General features: G+C 28.1%; 3 protein-coding genes across 3 annotated transcripts; all 3 read right to left on the minus strand.

The window, feature by feature from the left end:
- Window positions 1–1,949: 1,949 nt before the first annotated feature.
- Window positions 1,950–5,383, minus strand: LOC140671599 (odorant receptor 13a-like). The gene is made up of 4 exons (XM_072903014.1): window positions 5,214–5,383; window positions 4,197–4,671; window positions 2,648–2,878; window positions 1,950–2,548 (listed from the first exon to the last, which is right to left on the minus strand). Exons 1-4 carry the CDS (start codon window positions 5,352–5,354, stop codon window positions 2,208–2,210), a joined length of 1,188 nt encoding a protein of 395 aa, XP_072759115.1. The 5' UTR covers window positions 5,355–5,383; the 3' UTR covers window positions 1,950–2,207.
- Window positions 5,384–5,925: 542 nt separating this feature from the next.
- Window positions 5,926–8,669, minus strand: LOC140672029 (odorant receptor 13a-like). Its single transcript, XM_072903822.1, has 4 exons — window positions 8,593–8,669; window positions 8,220–8,540; window positions 7,683–8,067; window positions 5,926–6,266 (listed from the first exon to the last, which is right to left on the minus strand). Exons 1-4 carry the CDS (start codon window positions 8,662–8,664, stop codon window positions 5,926–5,928), a joined length of 1,119 nt encoding a protein of 372 aa, XP_072759923.1. The 5' UTR covers window positions 8,665–8,669.
- A 715-nt stretch (window positions 8,670–9,384) lies between these two features.
- Window positions 9,385–10,433, minus strand: LOC140672030 (odorant receptor 13a-like). Its single transcript, XM_072903823.1, has 2 exons — window positions 10,129–10,433; window positions 9,385–9,670 (listed from the first exon to the last, which is right to left on the minus strand). Exons 1-2 carry the CDS (start codon window positions 10,431–10,433, stop codon window positions 9,385–9,387), a joined length of 591 nt encoding a protein of 196 aa, XP_072759924.1.
- Between the last annotated feature and the right edge of the window lie 2,119 nt (window positions 10,434–12,552).

Here is a 12,552-nt window from a genome sequence, read left to right on the forward strand (position 1 = left end):
ATAAAATAAAATTAATTGAATAAAATTGTTTTAATATTGCATTAGTAATCGAAAATTTCTCAAATTCATTAAACTGTTTGGTTACCAATATATAGAATTTCTAAAAATTAATTATTACTACAGAGATCGCGCAGTAAATTAATCAAATCGTAAGTCCGACTAATTAATACAAAATAATCTATAAAGATAAGCTATATATATATAATTAATAAAATACTTATATAATTTAATATTTTGTGCGTAAATCTATATTATAGTGTAAAATATTTCACAAATTAACAATAACACAATGTATATAACGCACTATTGTGTACTTATCATAACATTTGTTATCATTCGCTACACTCAAGCAGTAAAATAGTAATATAAAAATGCTTCCTATATTATCAATTTCTTTTTATAAATGTCATCATATCTTTTTATAAATACAATAAATATTGAAATATAATTCATTTATTGATCGTTATAATTAATAATTAACCTTTAATAAACAATACGAAACTATATCACGATGATAAATTTTTATCGAAGCACGTATTCTATGTGATTTATTCTTGCAAGTAAAAATCAAAGGAAATAAAAATTATAATCGTTTCGTTGTGATCTTTGATTATCGATTTTTCGATAATGATTATTTATCTAAAATGCTTATTGTTAGAGTTAAATATATTTCCGATGCTTTAAAAATTTTTCTAAAATACAAGCATGTGTTAATTTTTAAATAAATGATTATTATATCTCGAATTTTTGTCTTTCGATCTTATGATTCGTATATTAATTGTTCATATATATGTATATATTAACACAGTAATGACAACATTGCTGTAGCGAGTGGCGTATGATCTTTTGATCACATATTAATATGGAGCGAATCGTATGTTTCATGTTTCTCTTTTACAATATAATAAAGTGCATATCTTGTGTGATTGTTTCGCGATCGAGAGTGCTGTATAAAGTGTCTCGCAATCATCACGTATTCGACTAATTAACTGTGTTTTCGCGAGTGAATGTAAGTGTTACGAAGAACAAAAAAAATGAATAAGAAAGGAAACACATCCAGAAAAGCATCATGTGACAAATAGAACAATGATATGCGGTAAATAATTTATATTCATATATAATTACTATTTATATTATTTTCAAAATACACAAATTAATCGTTCTTTTATCATAGAAAAATCAAGATTTGAAATATTAGTTTTGACGCTTCAAATGTTTTTTTATATTATAATTCATTTCATCCTTTCTACTAACTCTAATAAAAAAGCCAAAAATGTAAAAAAATTTTTTATCTCGTTCAAGGTTAAAAAAATCTTGGTACAACAAACAATATAATTTCTAAAACGAAGGTCTATTCTGTTATAATTTTTCTACATATTTAATCTTTCTTCTTAAGAAAATTTTAATTATTAGCAGCGTTCAATTAATTTATTCATGATTATATTACTAAAAAAAAAGAAATATTTTTTCTACTCTAAATATTTGGCTATTTTTAAATCGCTGAAACTTTTCGCTCAGCAAAAAATCGAATAAAAAGTTAAAAAAACATTTTAAAGTTTAAAGTTTCAACTTTAACACGTTATCGATAGTTTTTAAAATTGTTTATTTTTCTTTGTTTTATGTTTAAAAATGTTAAAAAACAATATTATTGTGTTTCTTAAAATTACATATCTATGTATTTTTGACATTCTGCATCTCGATAAAAAAAATCTTTAGAAAAATTTAAGTCAAGTTCCATTGACTATAATACAACATTCATCTGTCTAAAAAGGGCTTTTCTTAAAATTTTCTTGTGATTTTTTGGAGTTACATGATCTTGAAACTAAACCTGCATTTTTTGTTATATAAAAGCAAAAAAAAGGAAGTTTTATTTTCATTTTGACATTTTGACATGCTGTTTCTTATTATATTTGTGATATTGATATATAACATCTTGGAACGTCTTTCTTTTATCGAGAATATGTACTTACAATTTAATAAGTTGATGTAATGTCTCAGACAACAAATAATGAAAAAATTTTTAATGTGCATTTTATATTTTATTATTATTATCCGAGTAGTGATTCTTGATTTGGCATAAATGGCTGAATGTATATTGATCATATAATCAGCAGTTTTATTAAAATTCTGATATAATGTTTCTCTAAATGTCTAATTGGTGAAATATCGTTCATGCATTAGATGATGTTCATTTATTAGTAGAGGTCTTATGTCTTCATCATTACACGTAGAACAGACAAATACGAAGCGGAAGTTTTTAGGATGCTCATGTAGGTTCCGAGATCCACCACGATAAAATTGCCAGCTTGCAGCTTAATCGGAAACTGGTTCCACATCATGACAAACACTATGTTTCTTGCCACTTTCGTAGGAAGATTGTACCAAGCGCACTGATAAACAGACTGCGCCACTTCTTCCATCTGCGTTTTCAAATAATCCCCGACGACACTATATACCGTTAACTGTGCCAGAAAAGCGCTAAGTACCATAAAACTTTTTGACATCATACTAAAATCGCTAGTTGTCAATGCAACAATAAATTGAAATCCTGTAAAGAAATATATATGTCCGAATATGTCGAATATACATTTTTCCAGTATCTTTTTACCGATGCACAAATGTACGAAAACGCCGACAGTATATTCACCTACTATACATATAAGCATACTGCTGATAAATAATTGTACCACTAAAACAAAACTGACTATCTCAGCGAGCTTTCTAGCCATTCTTATCAAATGATCGTGCCTCAGAATGAGTGCATTAAAACGTTTGTAAACATCCGGGCTTGTAACATCAAAGTTGATGAAACTGGCCTTCAAAATTTTCAATTGGCCACAAACGTGCAATGTAATATGGAGGAAGAGAGAATCGCTACCTTAAAAAATTAGAATTAACAATATCTTTCATATTTGGTGATGCTGTTAGAAATATTGTATATCCAAGGATAACTCGTGTTAAAAATAAAATCTTATTACGGATAGCGATAAAATAATAGAGGATTATGCTCCGAGTGAACAGTCATGAGTCATATATTAATGTCATGTATCAATAGGGAAGTATTCATGAAATAATACGAACAAAAGGTTTAATTATCTCTTTTAATTCTCTTTTGATGCCCTACAATTCTAATTATGTTTCATTGTTGTCTACCGAGGGTCCAATAATAAACTCGACTATACCCCAAGTGAATGTCATGAGTCACATATTAATTGATGAAGGATAATGATAATGTCTTACAATCCCAACCATGTCTTAATATTGTTCATCAAGAGCCCAACTTTTAATAAAAAACCAAGAATTTGAATAGTGTTCTTTAATATTTTTTTACACAACTCTTTCTAGATATTTAATTCAACTCAACGTAAAAAGTTACTTTGATAGTGATTAAAATAATACACTTAAAACAGAAATGTAGAATTTAGAAAATTTATTACAAAACAGACATCTGACAAATATTTCGAAAAATATCTGAAATAATGTCTAACAAGGGATGATATAGGGAAGCATTCGGCTTTGATTTTAATGAGCTTTAAATACGTTGCAGATCAAAATAAAAGACATATATTTTTTATACGCACCCAAACGGCTATAAAAAGAATGAAACACCTTTTTAAAAAAGTCGTTTTTTATATTCCTAAGTAAATATTGTCAAAACGGTAAAAAATAAAAAAAAAGTTACAGATACACACATAATGATACAAAGATATTTCTAGCTTATTTTTGAAAAATATGTTTTCGAACATACAACTTTATATGGTTGAAATATCGTTAAATATGTTATAAATTTTGTTAAGACAAATTTTACAATTTTTAAAAATTGTGGAGGGGAAGAGAAATTTCGAAAAACATGACATTTTTGAAAAATCTGATTTTGCACTGTTATAAAATAAATTAAAAGCCATAAAACTTTTATTTAAAATTTTTTTATATATCTTTTAAATATATTTTATCGTTGGATATTTCATAAATATAAAAATCTTTTCAAGAAGGTGTTTCATTCCTTTAATGACCGTTTAGGCATTAAAATAATATATATTTCTTATTTTGATCTAGACTGCAACATATTTAAAACTCATCAAAATCGAAAACAAACACTTTCCTTGTAAGATAATTATTTAAAATTAATTCAAATAAATTATTTAAAAATATTTTATATATTATTAATATTTTAAATATTATTATCAATAACTTACCATGATTACTGGTGCACATGATCATCAGATAGATAGATTCCAGCACGAAAATCACCAAATACATGCTCGTCGAGATGTGAAAGTGGGCCAGGGTACACGTTGATGGGATAGCATATCCCGCCTGATGACCTAATATAGTTATATTAACTTTACCCGTCTCGCTGCTCACTGACACGTGTCCCACGATGAAGATGAGCGAATCGACATAAGTAATCAACAAAGCGATAATCGAGATTATCCTTCCCCAAGAAGCGTGCTTCCGCACCACGACGCGCTTCTCCTCGGTGTCGAGTGCGAGATAATCGTTCATAGCAGAGGAGTAATTGCAAATCAGATTGTCGGCGTATATGCGGAACCATATTATTTTTAATAAAGCGAGAATCCCGCATGCCAAGAGCGTCAGAGCATCGAGATTCGCGTACGCGCCGGCACAATTGTAGTAGAGCTCGAGAGCCTGTACGATCACCAACACACTCTGCACAGAAAGTACGAATCGATCTATTTATAGTAAAGTTGTTTTATATATTTCGCTCTTTATATCAATATTATATTAAACATTCAATCTATTAATTTTCATATATATCGAAAACACAGGTGAAGCTTCCCGGATAACATACAATATTTATGATATAAATATTCATAAACACTTTTATTATTCATTTTTTTAAAATGTTGTGTAAATATTTTATACATATTTTATCTGCATTAAAAGAGAAAATTATGAAAACTGTATTTGACATATTTTTAAAATTGACATTAAATATTTTATATAATATATTTATAGTAAGTAAAAAAATACATATTTGTAAGTAGTAATATTTTAAATATTTCTCCAATATTTAGGATGATAGATCTTATCGTCTGTTCAATTTAACATTACAAAAATATTTATGAAATATTTTGACAAATATTTATAAAATATTGAAATAATTATTCTAAATATTTTGTATATTTTATTATGTGCTGCCTGGAGTTGACATGGGGTTTTTGCCCCGTAAACAAAATTGAAAAACGTACCATTCCGCAAACACTAAATACATGTCGAGTTAAAGCGAACTTATTGTATTCTTGCAGAGACCAAGCACCTATAGGCACGGTTAATATTTTGAGAGGGGTCATGGCGTACGCCATTTCTTTCTTCCATTCCATGTTTGCCATCAAGTTGGGACTGTTGCACGATAGTTACTACCTAATGCTGGTCTTTGTTCATAATGAAAATCGATCATTGTGGTTGCATTTACGGTTCATATCTTATGAAAATTGTGGTGCAATTTTGATGCTTATCAATATGCTATATTATTTTCCGAAGTACGGTTGTTTCGAAACAATTGATGAAGAAGTTTTTGTTGTCAAAGGATGGAGAATGAAAAAGAAGAGAGAGTTTCATTTTTCAGTTGCAGCTGACTTGCTATAGTAATTTTTCTTTTGAAGTAACATATTTTGTTAGAAATTTTATGATATAAAATACGATGTAATTTTTAATTAATTTAATCATCGATTTTCAAAATAAGAATATAAACATCTTTCTCATTAATTTTTACTAGTTAAATTAAATTACTATGGATCTATTTCATTTAAAATATATATAGGTATGATGAGTACAAACGTGTGTTGACTGAAAATATTAGACAATAATATTGTGTGAAATATAATTATATTCCGTTTTACTTATCAATATATGTATATTTTTTTATATCTACATATAATCCAAAAAATAGTCAAGATTTTTTTACTTATCAACTGTCACCTGTAAGAACGATATGTATGTTAAGGTAGTTTTTAAGATATCTGTCATAGTGGTTCGTGCGAGATAGAAAAATTTTCCGGCACTAATCCGAAGAGGGATTTTCATTCGCATCATAATGAATATCAGATCCTTCACCATGATGGGTGACATTTCGTGCCACGTGGAGCTGTATATGGCATAAACGATTGATTCGCTTCGATTCTGCAAGATATCGCCGGCATACGTGTACAAAAAGGTCTGTATCATATAAAACTGAATAGATATCACCATTTTTATTATTTCTTTGTAATCGTGACTATTGATTGACAGAATAATTCCCAACCCTAAAAATCACGTATTGGATATATAATATTTTATGTGTATACTATATATTTATGTGTTTACTATATTTTATATTAATATATTTTTTAATATATATACATATATAATACACACGTGTGTATATAGATGTATTATATACATATATAGTATATTATATATTTTATATATGTATATGTAATAATATAATAATTATGTGTAAGAGAACGACAAAAATCAAATAAAGATTTGCAGGACACACATCTATAATCAAATTAAATTTTTCAGTAATTATTTTTAAAATTCATGGATATAAAAGATTCAGAGTAAGAGAATAGAAATTATTTTTTTAAATATAAATATGTTATACTAATACTTACATATTTGCATATTATGTATACGTGTTATATATATATATATATAATAATAATATAATATACCTTTTGCATAAGAATGACAAAAATAAAAAAAAAGATTTATTATAGATATTTGTGTGTAAATTTGTGTATAGATATTATAATGACATCAAATTTTTTATTAATTAATTTTAAAATTTATAGAAATAAAAGTTTCAGAATACAGAATAAAAAAATTATTATTAGTTATTATAGAACATAAATAGCGAGTTATTTCACTATCTTGAATAACCACCAAAAGTTTCAGTCATCGTTGTTTATTATAAAATTATAAACAAAAAAGTTATTTTAATTATACGTAATTTTCTAATACTAAGTTTTGATTTTAAATTGAAACTTCTATACAGTACTGTCAGCTTTGGTACTTCACACACCTTCAAGTTTTGTTGTTTTTTTTTTTTTATGCGAGAGGGTACGAGGGCACGAGGGCGCGGCGAAGCTCCGTGCTCCCTGTGCACCTCCACTTGAACGTTCTTTTTCAGCATATAACTTTCAGTATACACATAAATATTGGTTTTACTATGCGTAGACAAAATAGATTGGGTTACATTAGATTTTTTTTGGCCTGCAGAGAGAGTTTTTTTGTTTATAACTTTTTAATAAACAATGGACAATGACAGACTGAAATTTTTTATGGTGACCGTGTCAATATACAGTGTCAGAATAAACATCATCGCAACGTTCTACGTTAATATGTATAAAAATATGAAAAATGATAAAAAAAGTTGTTCAACCTTGAGTTACCAAAAGTCCTTCTAATTTATTATACTTCTTTTCTATCTATAAAACTTATTTAAAAAATTTGAACTAAATCGAAACATGATTACTTTCAAAAGAATCATTAAACTTTAAAAAGTAATTTCTCAATTTTTTTATTCATAAATTTTTAATTATTTAGTGAAAAATTTAATTTAATTATAAATATATGTATTGTAAATTTTTATTATTCTTATACAAGATTTTATATAAATTACTGCAAATTCTTGAATCGGTTAAAAAAATTTGCCAAGGTGAATGAATATATACCTGAAGCTGCAATAACAACGCTAATTATTAAAAGTCGTATCAAAATATTGATATTAAAAGCGTCTTCAATATTCCTGGTCAATTTTATTAGATGGCAATGCCTTTTAACCAGTGGTCCGAAAATATTCCCATGACGCTTCTCATCAGCGTATGGTTTTTTACAGATTTCTATAAACTGTATTCTTAGGAGCTCCAATTGACCGCAGAGATGCATAGTGATGCTGAAAAAAAAGCTGTCACACGCGCATTCGGACATTAATACTAGAAATCCTTGCACAGCTTGCATAACAAAGAGTGCCTGGTACGTGGAATATGAAACCCCATTGTATATACACGTTGACGGAATGACAAAGTTCCACGCGGTGTTATTTTCTATACTCGCAACCTATCGAAATATAATAATACAGAAGCGTAAGACATTCTAATTCTTTTGAGAGATAAAATAGTCTCTTTATTATTATCAAAAAAAAAATATTTTGATATGAATATTATTCAATTATAATATAATAATAATAATAAAACAATTTAAAAAACAACCTTATTTTTATTACTGAGGAAGACGGATGCAAACCATAAAGTGCCTCCGATAGATCCAACGATCAACTGAGTCAGGGTTACTAGTCGTCCCGTACGTGCATACTCCATTATCACTTGCAATTCTTTTTTCGTCAATGAAGACCACCAATCGTCGATCGCAGAGTTGATATTAACCGCGAGTTTTTTCATGTAAATTCGCGGAAAAATTATATTCAGCCATGCATGTATGCAGCTTTCTATTAGACGAAGAATTTCCAAACCGTCTCTGGGAACGTCGCAGCTCTTGACGGATTCCATCAGCGCGTTCATCAGGGTGAGAGACTATAGCAGTTAACTTGTATGTTGTTTGTTACATTATTTTACGTTATCTTACCGCTGCAACGAACATTACAAGCCACTGAACAGTGTAAATTACGCCATTCTGCAAAGGCCAGAGACCAAACATCCACATCATCGATCTCACGGCAGAAAAGCCGTAGTTCATACCACTGTTCCAATTTGTCTTCATGTTCGACGATTGTTAGTTTTGATCTAAAAAAATAAAAGCTTATGGTCGCATTGATATTTGGTCGGGTCGATGACTTACTTTTGTCCCTCGAGAAAAATTGGTATCGCGCACAACCCCTCCGCACACTAACCGATCTTTAGGGTGGTAAGATAAGTGACGTGACAAATTTATCTATCGCGTATCTCTTTGAAATATTCGATAAGGCATACAATTTTCTACAAACGTAATATTATTGTGTCATGTTCACGATCAATTTACGAATTGTACACGATGACATCGAGTATAGCAGATCTTTTTATTTTCTTCACGAGCAAAATACTCCCTTTTCTGCGTCTATTATTTTATCGATTGAAACAAATAGCCCACGAAATAGAAAAATAGAAAAAGTTATACTTCTTGCAATAAAGTAAAAGTTAGTTGTGGAAGAAACGAAATATTTCAACAGAATTTCCGATATTTATTTTAAAGTAGCGACTGAAATTTTTTATTTTCTTCGCGATTAATGATTGGACAATTATCTTAATAATTGTAAAAAAAAAAAATAAAAAACGTATGATTAAAAATACTGTAATATTTGCACATATTTTAAATAGTACTAATATACTTTTTATATATATGATATATCTTCTGCAAAAATTTCCTTCTTATGGAATTACATTAATTTCTAAGTGCTATTCGCAAAACCGAAACGTACGAAACCGCCATTTTGAGAACGTATATTATCGTCTCGCGATTAATGTAGAAAAATTTTCCACCGGTAAGACGAAACGGATAGCTTGATCTCATCATCACAAAATGAAAATCCTTCATCAACGTGACAGGAAGCGTGAACCAGAAAGTCGCGAACATTGCACGGAATAAATCCTCGCTTTCTCTCTGTATAAAGTCACCACCATAGCAATACACTAGCGACTGCAGTAATATAAAGTTCAAGACTAGAGCACTTTTTGTTAATTCGATGTAATTGTTATTTTGTAAACAAAATATTATACGTAATCCTGAAATATGAAAATATTATATTTTAATATAAAATAATATAATATTATTTTATATTAAAATAAAATATTCTACAATAATTATCAAATAAATATAAATTTAGCAACATAATCATAAAATTATAATATAAATAATATTATAAATAATGTCATAGTGATATATAATAATATAAAATAACATAATATTATTTTATATTATTATATATCACTATGACATTATTTATAATATTATTTATATTATAATTTTATGATTATGTTGCTAAATTTATATTTATTTGATAATTATTGTAGAATATTTTATTTTAAAATATAAAAAGCAAAGATTATTGTGTAACATAATTGTCATATTGCTTAAGATGTAAAAATTAGTCATGTAATATGTATAATTTATTGATATAAAGTTTACCATATAGTACCTAATAATGCGATTAAAAGTGTTGCTATGACGAGTTGAAATAGTATAACTAGATTGAAGGTATCTTCTAGGTTTCGATTAAATTCTACCAATTTGCAGTGCCTATCAATAAATCTGCACAAATGCTTTTTATTATTTATTACGCTGTTTGGCTTGCTTGCAAAAGTTTGGAATTTTACTTTAAGAACTTTCAGCTGCCCAGTGAGATGTAGCGTAATGTTAATGTAAAAACTGTCCTCAACACATTGCATTATACATAATGTAGCTACTTGAATAATTTGGAATATGATGAGCATCATGTACTGCGAGCCGGTGAGTTTTTTACTCAAATCACCAGATGGGATTATAAACACCCATTCTGTTGTACTAATGTTGCCTATATGTGATAAAAATAACAATTAATAATGTAATTTAATATATATAGTTACTTTATCTCATAAGAATAGAACACAAAACGCGTTAAAGATACAAAATAACATAAATGACACTAAATTTTATGTTAATTTTACACTAATTTCGAATATATATAATTTTAATAAATATTTTTTAGGAAAAAATGCAAATGCTTTAATAAGAAATTACAAAAATACTAATAGAAAAATAATTTAATATTTCTTCAAAAATAATTTTGAATTCTTTCAAAAGATTGAAAAGCAATAGCAACGATAATGATTGTATTAACAAATATGTATTTTTATTTTTCACAATCAGTATGAAAATCAATTCAATATACTTGCATAAAGTAATAAATTATAATACGAACTAGATTTATTCTTGGTACATTATTCTAGAAAATTTGTCAAAAAATAATATCACGTTTTTTTTAATGACATATTTTATATAAATGTTATAAGTATTATACATAAAATTATGGATAAAAATCTATATTTTTAAATTATTATTACATTCTTGTGAATTAATATTGTGTGTGAGATCACATTTTTACTTATATAATAATAATTGAATAAATGTTATACACACGAACATTATACATATATTACCTGATATATTTACGTTCTGTGGTACAATTATCTGTTGTACATTTACAAATACGATACCCAGTGTATAAATTGACATGCATATCAAACCTAAGTATAATATAAACTTAGTAAACATTCTGGACTTAGATGCATATTCCCTCATGATCTTGTAAGATTCCTCGTCGTTCTTTGCGGACAACCAATCACTAATAGCACCGTCAATATTCCTCGCAAGCTTTCTTTGATTGGCAATGATACAGAAATTTTTTAATGTCAAAACCAGGGTGCTTACGAAGAACAATATACTTTCTATGCTTGTACTGGCGTCACGATTATTCTCAACGAGTTCCATAAATAGGAAGATGTATACTGCCAACTAGTAAAGATACTTTTGTCGTAGGAAATACGATTTGTGTGTACATATACAATAAGTGCGTATAAAGACACAGTAAAACGCATCTGTCAAATGTTTTCTAATATCCTAATATTTCTACAATAGAATACGAAGTTAACGAGCTCGTGTTAATTTTATTTACTTAGTTACAGGTAATATATAAATATTGTATTGTATATTATATTTAAAAAAACCTCGAGAAATGTTTAGAAAAATATTTTATAATTCTTTTAAACGCAGAAATTCTTGAAAAATTGAGCATCGTCATATTAGTTGCTGCAACACGCTTCTATAATATAATTTCTCTTTTCCTGTTGCTAACATACCTTCAGAACTGTCGTTAAACTCCCTTGTATGATCGTGAACACCGTCGTCTTTTGCAGCGGCCATACACCGAACACTCGCATGAGCGTTCTATGAGTAGAGAAGGCATATGCGATATCATCATTCCAGCGACTATGAGGAGACATTACGATAGTTGTACGAACTTAACGCGAACGTAGAACTATTTTGCTTGAGCGTTATAGATGAAAGTTCGATCTTCTAAATTCTACATTCAATTCGCGTATACCGTCCTTACTGTCGCGGATAATCAACCGAGACGATCAAACATAATGCTTCGACTGGGTACATATTTTATTAACTTATGCGGGACACAAATGATAATAAGTAAACGGATGAAATGGAAAGAAAAGGATAATGTATATGTCTATACATCGTTGTATTTTACCTTCCATTGTTCCGCAGTCGCAAGTATAGTAATACATTACAGTAGAAAAAAGATTGCCTTAAAATGTACATCGTTGAAGCAGTGAAAATACTATGAATTGTAAACAGATTAAAAAAATTGCCCGTGTAATGTGATTAATATGCAAATATAGACGAAATATTCGTTTATGTGCAAGTGTGATTTTTGGTGTATTTATTTGCGATACGTTTTCGAATTTTATTGGGTACTATAAGTGACTACGTAATAATCATCAAAGATAAAGTAAGAGGTAATTATCGATATATTTTGTAACATGTGTACAATGATACATT

Source organism: Anoplolepis gracilipes, chromosome 12, assembly GCF_047496725.1.
Source record: "Anoplolepis gracilipes chromosome 12, ASM4749672v1, whole genome shotgun sequence".
NCBI lineage: Eukaryota > Metazoa > Arthropoda > Insecta > Hymenoptera > Formicidae > Anoplolepis > Anoplolepis gracilipes.